General features: G+C 36.9%; 1 protein-coding gene across 1 annotated transcript; it reads left to right on the forward strand.

Annotated features, from left to right (window-relative positions):
- Positions 1 to 2,790: 2,790 nt before the first annotated feature.
- slc26a10 (solute carrier family 26 member 10) lies at positions 2,791 to 16,014 on the forward strand. The gene is made up of 18 exons (XM_084099269.1): positions 2,791 to 3,178; positions 4,209 to 4,319; positions 4,447 to 4,604; positions 4,692 to 4,856; positions 4,998 to 5,150; positions 5,347 to 5,429; positions 6,336 to 6,483; positions 7,696 to 7,809; positions 8,045 to 8,122; positions 8,738 to 8,833; positions 8,935 to 9,041; positions 11,586 to 11,655; positions 11,849 to 12,028; positions 12,757 to 12,811; positions 12,913 to 13,001; positions 13,092 to 13,146; positions 13,221 to 13,327; positions 13,449 to 16,014. Exons 1-18 carry the CDS (start codon positions 2,914 to 2,916, stop codon positions 13,485 to 13,487), a joined length of 2,073 nt encoding a protein of 690 aa, XP_083955395.1. The 5' UTR covers positions 2,791 to 2,913; the 3' UTR covers positions 13,488 to 16,014.
- Positions 16,015 to 16,237: the final 223 nt, after the last annotated feature.

A 16,237-nucleotide genomic window follows, 5' to 3' on the forward strand; every position in this document is an offset into this window, starting at 1 on the left:
CACACTCTCAGCGTGAGGGGGGCATGGAGGTTAACAAGATATTGTTCTAATGCAATTATAGCATATACAACTAGGGAAATTATACCACAGAAAGATTTGGAGCCAAAGAAAACTAACTTTGTCTCTCCCTTATGCATGTACTATCATATGACATGCTTTATTTTATGCAATACAAACTATGCAATGAGTTCACAAAAATCCAGCACTATTTACTTTTGCACTTTTTGATTTGTACATTAAATGAATGCATTTAACAAAAGGCCTAATTGTGTTATATTCCAAAAAGGATTAGAAATTCCTAATTCCAAATGCTTTCATCATTCAGCTGTTTGCAGCATTACAGGACTATTGGGCAGTCAGTGGGGAAATATGCCCAAGACCGAAATATGTGCTTTATTAACTACCCACCGCCTGTCATCTCAGAGCAGACTGACATCCAGATTAGCTGTAAACACACTCCAGTCGAAGGGAATCAGAGTGTCACTCTTGTTTATATTGCCTTTGTTCTGGTTTAACATAACCTGTCTTTTCTTGGAGTGCTTAGGCTTCATCTTGCTTTTGAGGGGGGAGACGAGTTCAACACTCCATATCCTCTTCCATTCAGCGCATTGTTCCTTTCACCGCTGATTAATATCTTGTTTAAACAGTCACCAGACGCAACACGCCATCAGCGTGTCCATAAATTCTCCTGAGCTGATGAACACAATAGCTGCATTCCTTAACAAAAAAACTCCACATATCAGAGCATATCTACTGAGACCTGGAGAATCTTGGAATATGGGATCAAAACAACTGTATTTTTCTGTTATAATTAGGATACACTTCACATTTTGAAATGTAACCAATGGTGAAGACATCCCCTCTGGATGGCTTTTGCAATACCGCCATAATGACAAAAAAAAAAGAAAAAAAAAGAAAAGTTACGAAATGAATGTCTAATGCTGATATAAAAGGTTTGTGTAATGTGGGAATAATCTGTTAAAGAATGTATGAGATAATTAGTAATAAAGTTCATGCACTTTAGCCACATTTTCCTCAGTCAGAGAAAGCATATCTGAAGTGATGGACTGACCTTTTCATTTTGAAAATACATAAAACAGCATTTTCTTTCCTATTAAATAATTATATCTTCTAAATTCTCTCGTCTAAATTTCTCTTATTCATATTGTTTTCTGTCAAATAAGCATTGTTATTTTAGAATCATTGATATACTATTATAATTTTTGTAAATATTTTCAATTAGATTTTCTTTTTATATTTTCTGTTTTCATTTTAATGTTAGTTTTATTTGGTTGTGTTTGTCATTTTTTATTAGTTTCAGTTTTTTTAACGTAATATAGCTTTAGTTATAGTTATTTTCAGTCCTTCAATTTAAGCTAAACGAAAATAAAAAATATTGCAATGGCAACTATAGCTGAAATAATAAGTAACAAGTTTTTTATATTAAATATTACTTGAATTTTATTTTATGCTTTTTCGAATACATTTCATGCATATATAGTTAATGATAATCCCCCCCCCCCCATAGCATTTGCATTTTGTTGTCCTACTGTTTAGCTGCTTCTATTGTTCTCATTTGTAAGTTGCTTTGGATAAAAGCGTCTGCTAAATGAATAAATGTAAATGTAAATGTAACCCTGGTCAGAAGCCATACTGAGATAAATAAGAACTACAACAGTACCGCCTCAACCAAGAGACTGGCCCAGTCTGACCCAGCGCAGGTGTGTGGCATTCTGCACGAACCAACAAACAACATGGCCAGGAAGAGGTTCATTCATGCGTCCTAATACTGGGCTATTACCAAAACAACTGTTCCATTTTTATTGTATATCACTCTTTGTTTTATGGGTTGGACATTTTGTCAGATTGCAATCTCAGGCACCCGTGACATTGTCTAGAGGTACAAACGTCAGTGGTTTTGTTGGCTGAGCCAGCGCTGAAGTGATCTCCACCACGTTCACACTAAAACTGCAGGCTCACCCATTTTTCATTGAATTTTATGAACGCTTTTCAAGTTACTTTTCAGACAAAAGAAAATACTTGACAAACGAAGAACATGCAACTGATATAAGGTTTTCTTGAATTAAATCTTTTTGTTTAAAGGGTTATATAGCATACTTGGTCTCTAGGCTACTCAATAGGTGATGTTCCACTTCTATCCAAAAATGGCATCCCAAATTGACATTTGTTTCCTCTTAACTATGTTAAGGGAATATAACGCACACTCACCAGAATCATATTGCAGTTTGATCAGCGAGGCAAAGAAAACATATATCATTACACTTCAAAAGCCAGCTTTGGTTCCTCAAAGTCCATGAAGACACCAAAGGCAGGGATAAATCGACCCCCTCCCGGAAATGAGCACCTCTAATAATCAGTAATAGTTGTGGTTTGAGGTTTCACCTTCACCCTGTAAACAATAGTACTTTGATCATCATGCAGATGTCTCACAGAGCTATACATTGTACGCCTTCTATAGGCTACTCCATGATTCCTCATGTCATAGCCAAGAAGAAAGAGTCTTTTTTTGAAAAGTTACGGGCTATGATGGGGAGGAGGGACTGAGAGCTGGTCTATGTGTTAAAGATGAGAGTGTTCATGTCATTGTTTGCTTTGTAAAAAGCTTTTAGCAGTAGGACCTGGAAGAGTTGCAAGACATTTAACACTGAGGTTTGTCAAGTATTAAGCTCCAAAGTAGCTTTTTTTTTTTTTTTTTTGTCCGACTTTGACTTTATAAAAAAAAAAAAAAAACCCTGCTGTTCAATTGGCTCCAGTACTTGACAGGAAAATACAATTGTTCCTGATGTCAAATTCCAGCGACTCCTACTATAAATGACGGGTTGGGCACTTGTTTGGAGCAGTTTAACTCTGAAGATTATTTACCTTGCTCTCGGAAGAACACGTTAGGACGAGATGAGTGCGTCAGTGGCTGTGTATAGAAACGTATATACTGAGGATCGCTTCAGACAGACGTATGGCACGGAAGCGCAGTCTAGTGGGAGAGAGCGGCTCCGCGACAGACTGGCGCAGAGATGCAGCTGCTCTCAGGTGGAGTGTGTTCACCTGCTCAAGAAGAGACTGCCCGTGTGCAGCTGGCTGCCCAAATACAAGCTCAAAAAATGGCTGTTAGGAGATATCATAGCGGGACTGACTGTTGGAATAGTACACATTCCCCAAGGTAAAAATAAACCTTAATTAATTAGTTGTTTCTAGCTGTAGTAGGCTAACGTAATAGAGAAAGAAAAGGTTAGAGAATAAGAAAAAAAAAAATTGAATAATAAGCTAAAATCATTTACAACAAGCCTTCATAACATCATGAATTATTTAACATCAACATGTTGCGGTATAGGCTACGGCTTTAATGAGATAAACTTTTTTTTTGTTAGAAAACAGTCTATTTTTAGACTGTTAGACTAGACTGTTTTTGATAATCATCAAAAAGTTTATATATATATATATATATATATATATATATATATATATATATATATATATATATATATATATATATATATATAATTTACAAATTTGGTTTAAAATACTTGCCAAGTTCTTGGAAAGGTAACCTAAATCTCTGTATAACGTCAGATTCATAGGCTATGGTTTTCTAAAAAGGTTCATACAAATTTTTTTTCCACAAAATAATAAATAAATATATAAATAAATGAATATCCTATATAAATAAATTCTTAACAATTGAATAAAAAGTGTAATTTATTTGTAACCTGAATGCACCTGAGAACAATTTAATAATTACTAAAAAGTGTGTATAGGCTATATAGATATATGTGTATGTATTTTATTAATTTTTTTTTTAGATTATTTTGAGTAACAGCTATTGTGACGTTTTCTAATGTTTACTCCATTCGCAATTTTGTATTGAACAAAACTTTACATAAAAAGGTTCAAATAAGTGAAAAAAAAAAAAAACGTTACTTGTCACATGACTTATATGGCGTCCTGCATATTCGTTACGAGTTTACGGTGAGTTTGATTTGGCGTATAAATACATAGCCTACAGATTGCTGAAAATAATTCAGAAATGTAGCCTACATGTTCATCATAGAAAATGCATTAGCCTATTTAAGATTTTGTGTGAGTGTAACTTTTAATGTAGCCTACTTTAATTTAATAAATGAATTGAATATGCATCATGTCTTTACCCATATTCAAGACAACATAAACATACATTTTTTCGTTGTTGTTAGGAATGGCCTTTGCTTTGTTGACATCGGTGGCTCCTGTCTATGGTCTTTACACATCCTTCTTCCCTGTGGTTCTCTATATGCTCTTCGGCACTGGTCACCACGTTTCCACAGGTAAAAGACCCATCATTTACCAGAGTTTGACTTTGTGAAAAAACGATTTAATCCGCAACCATGTTTAACCAGTCAATGTTTAATCAAGAAAATGAAATACCATAATCCAAGGGTTTGACTTTTGCAGGTACCTTTGCTGTGTTGAGTCTGATGACTGGCTCGGTGGTGGAGCAACTGGTTCCCATCCCGCTTGCTCTGAATTCCAGTAGCCCAGAGGCTGCAGAGTTTGAGGCCCAGAGAATTGGAGTGGCATCAGCTGTAGCATTTCTCTCAGGCATAATGATGGTAAACAACATCTGCTCAACTTAAACACATAGCACTCTATTTAAACACAGAATTATGAGATTGTGTTGCTTGTTTTTATTGTCCCAGCTATGCATGTGCGGCCTCCAGTTGGGTTTCCTTTCCACATACCTCTCAGAACCGATTGTTAAGGCGTTCACAAGTGCAGCCGCCTTCCATGTGACCGTCTCACAGCTGCAAAGCATGTTGGGATTACGACTACCCCGATATGCTGGTGCCTTCTCTCTTTTTAAGGTCAGAAATGGCATAACACAGACTGTTTTTTCCTTTTCTGGTTACTAGTGTAATAATTCTAGCAACAACAGAAGCAGTATCACTGAATATGACTGAGCACAAATGAATCAGGCATGTCAGAGGTTCCCTTTAAACCCACAGACTCTGGCTTCAGTGATGGAGAATGTGCCCCACACTAATTTGGCTGAGCTGGTGATATCACTACTCTGTCTGGCTGTTCTGGTGCCAGTTAAAGAGGTCAACTCACGCTTTCGGGAGCGCCTGCGAACTCCCATCCCTATAGAGATCATCACTGTGAGTCTGCACTTCACAACAGGCATTTGAAAAGATTTAGAGTGACTCAGACATAAATAAGTAAATGAACTTTTGTACAAATATTTGCCATTCGTCAGCCAACTAGTCCAGTATACTGAGTTTCATCATCAACCATATTTTCTACTGTGGTCTGCATTGTGAAAAATAATCTTCCATTCTGTTGTGGCTCCTGCAGGTAATAATTGCAACAGGAATTACATATGCCTTTTCTCTGGATTCCAAGTATGACATACAGATAGTAGGACATATTCCAGCAGGGTAATATATTCTTGTATATAATACATTATATTCATAATATTCATCAATAGTAATGGTATATACACTACCGTTCAAAGGATCTGTAATATTTTTTAAATGTTTCACGCTCATCAAGGCTGCATTCATTTGATCAAAAATACAGTAATATTGTTAAATATTATTACAATGTAAAATAGCTGTTTTCTATTTTAATATATTTTAAAATGTAATTTATTCCTGTTAGGGTAAAGCTGAATTTTCAGCAGCCATTATTTCAGTCTTCAGAAATTATTCTTACAGTTTATGCTGATGAAACATTTCTTATTATCAATGTTAAGAAAAAAAAAAAAAATTGATGAATAGAATGTTCAGAAGAACAGCATTTATTTGAAATAGACATATTTTGTAACAATGTAAAATACTCTGCTGTCAATTTTAATCAATTTAATGCATCCATATATTTAATTATATTTAACCTGTAATTTAAATACAACCTGCAGTTTAACTATAAGGTCACAATTTATATTAGGTGTCTTTAACTATTATGTACTTGCATAAAAATAAAAGAAATTGATAGGTACAATGTACTTATTGTGTTGATGTAGTATTGCAAAACACTTGTGCTGCTGTTGAGGTGAGATACAGGTAAGGTTAGGGACAGGTTTGGTGGTATGGGTAGGTTTAAGGGTGGGTTAAGGTGTAAAGGAAGGGTCAACAGTGCAATTACAGATGTAATTACAGGAAGTAATTATAGATAATGCAGGTATTTTTTTAAATATAAGTACAGTGTTAAAAAATGTATGAACTCAATAAGTGCATTGTATCAAATTATTAATTTAATTTAAATTTTAGTACACAGTAATTAAAGACACTTAATATAAAGTGGGACCAACTATAATTTAAAGCTAAAAGTTTACTATTTTTCAGCTTCCCTGAGCCACGGCTGCCTGCTTTGGAGACAGTTCCAGAAATTGCTGGTGACACAGTTGCTATCACCCTTGTTGCCTACGCTGTGTCTGTTTCTCTGGCCATGATTTATGCAGATAAACATGGATACTCCATTGATCCAAATCAGGTAAATACTGTATTTATAATCAAAGTTATAAAAAGTTTTGACTGGTCAAACTGGAGCATGGTGCAAGTTAAGCCATGGTTATAGGTTTGTGAAAGTGTTAGTCATGTAAGGGATAATGTACATCCAGCCAGAATAAACCCCCGACCGGGTGATGAGGACTTGCATCAGCCTGAAGGCGGTTTATTTGAGAGAACAACTGACTGGATGTACATTATCACGCTTATTACACAGCTACTTGCCACATTAGTAAATAATTAGACACGAAATATTGATCTGAGCTGAGATATTTTATTAGGTCTTTAAAGTCCACATGAAATCAAAATTGACCATATTTACTTTGTTTGCCTAAATTGATCGTTTTGTGGTGAACAATTCATCCATGCAAGTCAATCCACACAAAAAAATTTTTTGGCTTCGTAATCTTTAATCAAAATCTGAAAATGCCCCTCCCCTCTGCATTGGAGGACCTTCCCTGATGACGTAGGTTTGAGGACTTGGGTTGGGAAACGCTTAACCACTCCCCTCAAACCGTTAGTCTGTTATGAGCGAGAGATGGAGAGGAGGAGCGCTAGAGTAAAACCCTGCCCTCTGTTCAATATTCCTTTTCACTGGGAAATACGTCACAACACTGGAGAAAAGTCGTTTGCAACTTCCGGTTCACGCGGACTTTAAATGCAAAGCTTCCGCGGAAAGAGCAGTTGCTAGCGCGGCAAGTTCAAACTAGACGGACATTTAACAGATACGGTATACAGTTATACCACTTATTACACAGCATTTCGCCACATACATAATTATGAAGAGAAGAGATATTGATTTTGGATTAAACTGTTTTAAAATCATACCTGTTTGTATTTTATAATCCAACAGTGTAAAACAATAGTCACAAACTGGAAGCAGCTGCGTTTGTATGAAACAAGAGAGAGTGAGTCCATGATACTGGATGGCATAATTAAATAACTGTACACAACATATTGATTCGATTGAGTTTTAATATTTTATTAACTCACCAAATGCAAAACTTCCATGAAGAAAAAACGTTCCTAGCAAGCGTATAGCGCTGCTGACTTCAGTAACCCGGATGAGCCTGTGTTATCTGTTTTCAGCGGTTGTTATCTAGGAATAATTTACAGCTGGATGGCGCGATTGACTAATCGGAATCAAGTATTCCACAGAGCCGTGTAATAACAAAAGATAATGTTCTTGTTGTTGTAGGAGCTTCTAGCACATGGGATCTCCAACACTGTGTCATCTCTCTTCACCTGCTTCCCCAATTCAGCTACACTGGCCACCACCAACATACTGGAGAGTGCTGGAGGTCACACACAGGTACTGGTTTGTTTGAGATCACCTCTACTGTTCACTGTTCAGCCACTTAATCCATGTTGAAAAAACAAAACAAAAAAACTAAGCAATGTTATGTTGCGAAGGTCATGCTGAGATAATGACATTTTTACTGTAGTATATTCACTGCTAGAAGTTAATGATTTTCTTTACATGTTTTGTCTTGTTTGTCGAACATAGTAGAGTAGTTAGATACAATAAAACCCTTTTTCTTCAACAGCTCGCTGGACTGTTCACAAGTCTGGTCGTTCTTATTGTACTTCTGCTGATAGGACCTCTATTTTACTTCTTACCCAAGGTAAGAGTCCCTTCCCAGCTAACAGGAAACATTCTCAGAACGTTGGCTAATTTTCTACCAAGGTTTTCTCAAAGTTTTCAACAAACGTTCTTCCAGTTACATTAATAGAATGTTTGTTCATATTTATCTGGTCTTTAATAATGTTCTCAATATGTTAGCACTAAAGTGTCCATCATTCATGGAAAGTTTTTTCTGAAACATTTTAGTTGGATATTCGTTTTTTAATTTTTTATTACTACTTGTTTCAAAATGTTCAACATTCAAAAAGTAACATTCCCATAATGTTTAAAATGATTAAACATTCCCTTAATGTCTTTGCTAACCTTGCCACAAACAAGACATTTTGAACATCCTGAGAAAATTTAGAAATAACTTAATCAAATGTTATCAAAAAGTTCATATTTTGTTTGTTAGCCAGGTTTACCAATGACACATTTGCAATAAATTTAAGTTGCATTCATTGTATTTATTGGGATATTTCTTTAGAGTAATATTGTCTCATGGTTCATAGACATTACATAGTTACAAAACAAATAGGGTACATTTTGAATTCATGTTCTCTTTAAGGAATTATCAATATAACCAACAACATCCCACTCCCTTCTCTCCACCCAGGCAGTGCTTGCTTGTATAAACGTAACCAGCCTGAGACAGATGTTTCTGCTGTTTAAGGATCTTCCTGACCTTTGGAGAGTCAGCAAAATCGATTTTGTATGTTTTTACAACTTCTTGTTGCCAGAAAACTGCTATATATCTTTAATTTGACATTGAGTCCAGCTGATCAATTTAATTCTTGTTATATGTCTGAGCAGATGGTGTGGCTTGTGACCTGGCTGTCAGTAGTTGTGCTAAATGTTGACCTGGGCCTGGCCATTGGGGTGGTCTTCTCCATGATGACAGTTATCTGTCGCACACAGAGGTATTCTTAGGGCATTATATACTCATTTTGTTCAAATTAAACTTGATTTATTGGATAAAATGCTATGACACTTCCCATTATGGGCATATTGTCACTTTTTGAGATATTTAGTATTAATTAGAGCAGGGTATCCCAACTTCAGGGTCATGACTTCCACTAGGAGTTACTAGTGCTCTCTTAGGGTCGCCACACATACTTGATTTACTTGAGGAAATTATTATGATTTCAACATGGACTGTAAAAAAAGGTGGATGACATGTCTCCACTTCCTTCCACTGTAGAAAAATGGAGCCAAAATATCCCAGAAATGGCTGTTTACATAGTGTGCTGATTATTTGCCATTTGGATTTTGAGGCTGCCCAGTAGTGCCGCCCATGGAGCCACCCATACTCCTGCAGATTAAGGGGCCGTTTACACTACCCAGTTTTCAACTAAAATGAAAAACTTTGTGTTTTGGCCGTTCATTTACACGACAACAGCGTTTCGGGGGCCTGAAATTGCAAACTTTTAAAAACGTGTTTCAAAGTGCACGTTTTTGAAAACGATACCATTATTGTCTCTGTGTAAACTACAAAAATGTGAACCTATGTAAACCTACCCTCAATCGCAAGCAAAGCTGTCAATTGTTACGTTACACCCCGTTTTATCACATGGTTTATGGTTTACAATGGTTAATGACCTATACTGCAGCCAGCCACCAGGGGGTGATCAAAATGATTTTACTATCATCATTTACTATTCCCCACATTACTCCACAAATATAGTCCACTTGAAGGAGTGAATGAAAACGAGTGAATGAATTCAGACACTGAGTGCGCCGGAAGGGCTGCCGCTTTTGTATAGTTTTTGCTTGCTGTTTAATAATCATTTGAAACTTAACAAACTGGCAGCTCCAGTTGTAAGATGAAAAGACTCATCCTGAACTCTGTCATGGAAACTGTAACCTTAAAGCTACACTGTGTAGGATTTTCTCCCATCTAGCGGTGAAATTGTTTATGACTACCAACTGAATATTACTTTCTAGCCCCTCCCATTCCGAGGGCGTTTTAACTCCTACAGTGGTCGTATTATTTCAAATCTGCCGGCAGTCGCGAGTAATCTCCCCCTCACATTCGTCACGGTGCCACTGAGTGTCAAAACACGAAAGGCGAAGCTTGAATTTCCAGGTATGTCCCTCTTTGGCTAATGTATTTTCAAGGTGGAGGCGCAACATGGCTGCCGCCATTCGAGCGACTCGCTCGTATGTATTCTAAATGGCAGATTCTATGCTTACGAGAATACTTGATTAGTTGGTACAAGTAATTACACATTAATGAGCACATATCATTTTGAAAGAACAAAGTGTTTTTTGCTAAGAATCAACTTAAAAAATTACACAGTGTAGCTTTAACTAAACAATTTAATAATCAATGAAAACGGAATTTATACCTGTATGACATTACGCTGTAGCCACATTGGACCAGCGGTTTGGAAAATGGATGGATGGATGATTCAGCTGCGGGCGCCATCTTCTGACAAGACGCGGGAATTAATTTGCCATGCGTTCGACTCTCACAGTGCATTATGGGTATTGTCTAGTTGAGCGTACATCAGTTGTAGTGCATTGTATGGGATTGAATGAGTGCATTCGATTAAATCCACTATATGGTTTGGGACACCACTACAAATGGCTGTCCCTTCAAATAGTGCCCTATTTAAGGGTATAGGGGGTGATTTCGGACACAGCCTTGGATTTCACTCTTAGCCACTAAAACCTAATCTGTGCAATAAACACATAAATAAGTGAAAATTATTTTGTGAAAAAAAGATAATAGATTTTAAATGATTATATAATAAAAATGATTAAAACCATATGGCTAAACCAGACAAAACAGTTCTATACATGTCAAAAAAAATTTGCATTTAAAAAAAAAGTCGGATCCAAACACCATGCAACATAATGGAAGTGTGCAATGACTTTAGTTGGGCAAGCAATACAATCACTCCTGAATATACTTGCTGTAGAAAAAGAATGCACAGGATTCCCATTAAAGATGAATTGGCATGTAACTGTATACGTTAAGGATAACCAAATTGTTTGTGGATGCAGGGTACTTCTGTGTAAATCAGATTTAATTACAAGTATGCTTAGATTTCAGAAGTGTTGTGAAACATATAGCATTTTAAAGTGATCCTCTGGGAGAAAGCTTGGAACCACTGAATTAGAGTATCATTCTGACCGTATAGAGATAACGATATTAGCAATCCAACTAGAGCAGCCCCAGTGAAACAAGATATTGAGTACATAATATAATTGAGATTGAAACTACCTAATTAGATTTGTGTATTTATCTGCTTTAATAATCATGTTTACTACATCCTTTAATTATGCTTTCCAAAGCTCAGGGGCTGTATAAAAACAGCAAACCAGTATCCCTTACAGACCCCTGTGTTCCAAAACAACCTTCCTCTCCTGGCGGATATGAAATTCACATTTAAGGAAAGGGGAGATAAAGTTGAGTCAAAAAGATGTCCCTGAACTCACAGTAAACTTTCTGTTTTCAGGGCCAACTGCTCTGTGTTAGGAAGAGCCGCCAACACGGAGATCTACAGATCCATCAACAACCATAATAAAGTGAGTCAACAGAGTCAGTCATATTAAGTTTCTTTTCTTATTACCACACATAATGTAATTTACTATGATTAGAACTGGGCCTTTTTTTGGAAATGCAATCGCTTAACCTTTGCCCGGCTGCATTTGTCTCAATCACATCTGTGTTGTGTAACTGATGATATGGTTATACCCTCTCCATCCCTCTGAATCGTAGTGCTATGAAGTTCCTGGTGTGAAGATCCTGACTTACAATGGGCCTATCTACTATGGCAACCGTAGCTTTTTCAAGGCCGATATGGCTCAGCTCCTGGGCCTCACGCCTGAGAGGATACGCAGCCGTGAGAAAGCCCTGAAGCTCAAAGAGAAGAGAGAGAGAGAGGCCATTAGCTCTGTAGTAAGATCATCAATCAATCTATCAATTTATATGTATAGTTTTTCTGTTTTTGCTTTTTGAATTATTTGCTCGCTTAAGCCTGAAAATGTCCACTAGCATTTTATTTAAAATAATTTAAAACATTAAAAAATAGTTCTGAATGTTCATTAGCCATGTTCAGAGCTGTTGCAAAAGCACAAATGCACATTCTGTTAATTGTTAATGCGCCAAGTCACCATGTGTCATATTATATTAGTTATATAATTAGAATACTGAACTATATTACTTGGTGGAAGAACTGTTTATTAAAGGTACACTATGTAACTTTTTTTTGTTCAAAAGTAACAAAATTTAACCAAAGAGTAAATACATCATCAATCCTTCTTCCAAAACGTGTTTTTGTCTTACCCTGATTCGCTATGGTAAGCCTATTATAAGTGTTTATATTTGAGACCTGACGGGATGGTTTCACAGGAAATTGCGTACATACTCCACCCGAAACACACCCAAAACAATGTTCTTCCACAAAAAGCATGCAGTTTTATGCTAGAGGGGCCAAAAGTTACATAGTGTACCTTTTATATAATATTAAATATTATTATTCAATTTATATTGAATATTGGTTTTGCATACTGTAGCTGCGGTTTTATATTACCTGCATTTAACTTCTTTTAAAACCACTGTAATGCAAAAATTGGATTGATTGGATAACTTTTTGTTTTGTTTTTATTTTATTTTTATTTTTCAAGGAACAAGGAGTTGCAGACAGTTCATTTTCTTCAAAGAATGATTTGTTCAGATCAGGTCCGTTCCCATTTTTATTCGGCAGCATCAAAAATCACATTAGAGAGTCTTTTATTTCAGACGAATCACACTTGTGGGTTTTTCTCAATTGTTTAATGCAGAGATGGCTGAGGGTGAAGTCCAGGCCGTGTTGATAGACTGCAGCAGTGTCATTTTTGTGGATGTTGCGGGAGCTCGGTTATTCATACAGGTGAGCTGGGCCGTATAGGTTTTGTTTTGACACCAGTCGGCATCCTCGTGAATCGTGTCATATGCTCACGGTACTTACATCCTGTCACAGATGTGCATGGAGTGCCAGAAGATTGGGATAACGATATACCTGGCTAACTGCAATGGTGAGTTTCCAGGTATATACTTGGAAAAACCTTACAAACTACTTCCTGAGTGTAATATTTTCTCTCTTCTGTAGAGAGTGTACTGAAGATTCTCACATCCAGTGGGCTCATGAAATACATGAATCCTCAGCATATCTTTGTTACAATCCATGATGCTGTGGTCTACATACAACAGCAGCGGGTAAGATGCAAAGGCTTCTTCGTATATGTCATTTCTTCAACAACAAAACAGCATATTTTTAGTGCTAAACTGTTGTGGCACAACGGCATTTCCATTAACATTTCATCATTTTGCTTGACAGGAGAAACCTCCTGAGAACAACACAACGGTATGGGTATGATTTATCTGACACTACCAAAATATTGCAACATTTATGATAACTGAGACTCAGAACTGGACCTGAAGAACTGTGGGTGACTACAAGTGTGTCGAGGAATGAGTCATTCCAGCATTTATTTGGACTCAACGTGCTGTGATTTAGACAGGGCCCTCTGTCGTGTCTAAGAGTACGTACCTGCAGTGGCTGTTGTGTTCAGTACTTGCTAAAAGCCTGTTCACACTAAGACAATTGTGAAAATTTGTTGCGATAAACATTTTAATTCTAATGAACTACTGGTAATGTTCGTTTAGAACAACACAAAGATTTGCATGCCGTCTATGCGATCAATTTTTTATGGAGAGGTGATCTTTCTTTTCCATCTTGCACAGTTAAGAAAACTGGCCAACCAATAAGATTCATGTTTTTGGTCACATGGTCAGAGCTGATACTGTTACATAAAACTAAGACTTGGTGGCATTCACGAACAGACTACTTTGCTGAGAAACAGTTAACAGCGGAGGAACAATCTGGAACAGGCTCTCTTGTATCGTTGTACTCTTATTTTACATGTTGCTTGATGTCTGAATTTCAACGGATGATTGAAGACATGTATACTGTTTCACTTTCTCCTTCCTGACTAGCAGGTGTGAATGAACAGACAGGTAAGCAGTGCTTTGTTTATGTGTGTGTGTGTATATATATATATATATATACACTCACCTAAAGGATTATTAGGAACACCATACTAATACTGTGTTTGACCCCCTTTCACCTTCAGAACTGCCTTAATTCTACGTGGCATTGATTCAACAAGGTGCTGAAAGCATTCTTTAGAAATGTTGGCCCATATTGATAGGATAGCATCTTGCAGTTGATGGAGATTTGTGGGATGCACATCTAGGGCACGGAGCTCCCGTTCCACCACATCCCAAAGATGCTCTATTGGGTTGAGATCTGGTTACTGTGGGGGCCATTTTAGTACAGTGAACTCATTGTCATGTTCAAGAAACCAATTTGAAATGATTCGAGCTTTGTGACATGGTGCATTATCCTGCTGGAATTAGCCATCAGAGGATGGGTACATGGTGGTCATAAAGGGATGGACATGGTCAGAAACAATGCTCAGGTAGGCCGTGGCATTTAAACAATGCCCAATTGGCACTAAGGGGCCTAAAGTGTGCCAAGAAAACATCCCCCACACCATTACACCACCACCACCAGCCTGCACAGTGGTAACAAGGCATGATGTATCCATGTTCTCATTCTGTTTACGACAAATTCTGACTCTACCATCTGAATGTCTCAACAGAAATCGAGACTCATCAGACCAGGCAACATTTTTCCAGTCTTCAACTGTCCAATTTTGGTGAGCTCGTGCAAATTGTAGCCTCTTTTTCCTATTTGTAGTGGAGATGAGTGGTACCCGGTGGGGTCTTCTGCTGTTGTAGCCCATCCGCCTCAAGGTTGTGCGTGTTGTGGCTTCACAAATGCTTTGCTGCATACCTCGGTTGTAACGAGTGGTTATTTCAGTCAAAGTTGCTCTTCTATCAGCTTGAATCAGTTGGCCCATTCTCCTCTGACCTTTAGCATCAACAAGGCATTTTCGCCCACAGGACTGCCGCATACTGGATGTTTTCCCTTTTCACACCATTCTTTGTAAACCCTAGAAATGGTTGTGCGTGAAAATCCCAGTAACTGAGCAGATTGTGAAATACTCAGACCGGCCCGTCTGGCACCAACAACCATGCCACGCTCAAAATTGCTTAAATCACCTTTCTTTCCCATTCTGACATTCAGTTTGGAGTTCAGGAGATTGTCTTGACCAGGACCACACCCCTAAATGCATTGAAGCAACTGCCATGTGATTGGTTGATTAGATAATTGCATTAATGAGAAATTGAACAGGTGTTCCTAATAATCCTTTAGGTGAGTGTATATATATATATATATATATAAACGCCACCTACTGTCAGAAAGTGAAATTACATTGGGGTTGCTGTCTGTCAATGGGAGGAAGCCACACCGTATTTTGGAGCTCCCACCACGTTTTGGAGTTCTCACCCCCATTTGGGGTTTTTATGCATTGGTTTGAACAGGTCCCAAAATCGTACACATTTGTGTTGGTGTAAATCGGCCTTAACATGCAAAAACATGATTAACAGCAGTGCTAACAATATTGCTAGCTCTGCAAACTCCATGTGTAGGCAAAAAGAGAGATAAATTATGGTTATTTTATCAATTCTGTATGTCTAAATATTTTCAGTTGATCAGAAGTGGCTGAATTGGTATTTTATTAATAATGAAGGCCTACTTTCAGATCTTACATTGTTGCCATCTTTTACTTTTAGACCTAAATGCGGTGATAAAACCAATGCTTTAAAATGTAAGGGATATTGTGACAGTATTTTATATATATATATGCAATATTCACATTCTTGTCAAACTAACTTGTAATCATTACGTTGTCATGTTCAAAGATTAACAAGAGACCAAACCAAGAAATAATTTTCTTTAATTTTGCATAAAAGTGTTCTCATTCACTGGACAATTTGTGTTTCTTTTCAAGATCATTTTAAAGGGTAAACTTTATTTTTTTTTATTTATTTTTATTTATAAATATTAAAAAATAAATAAGATTAAAGTTCATTTTAATATTTCCTACTCAGACAGAATTCCCTCTTTAACCAGGTTTGGATCAAAGTTTGGCCATAGTATTGTATACACTCTTTACATTTAATAATGACTGTTGTAAAAGTTATTAATTTAAAGTT

The sequence above is a fragment of the Abramis brama genome (assembly GCF_963993115.1).
Source record: "Abramis brama genome assembly, chromosome: 22".
Lineage (NCBI taxonomy): Eukaryota > Metazoa > Chordata > Actinopteri > Cypriniformes > Leuciscidae > Abramis > Abramis brama.

Coding starts and splice junctions, on each gene's coding strand:
- slc26a10 (XM_084099269.1), top strand. CDS start 2,914: ATGAGTGCGTCAGTGGCTGTGTATAGAAACGTATATACTGAGGATCGC. Junction 12,029..12,756: donor GAGAGGCCATTAGCTCTGTA/GTAAGATCATCA, acceptor TTATTTTTCAAG/GAACAAGGAGTTGCAGACAG. Junction 13,328..13,448: donor TCTACATACAACAGCAGCGG/GTAAGATGCAAA, acceptor TTTGCTTGACAG/GAGAAACCTCCTGAGAACAA.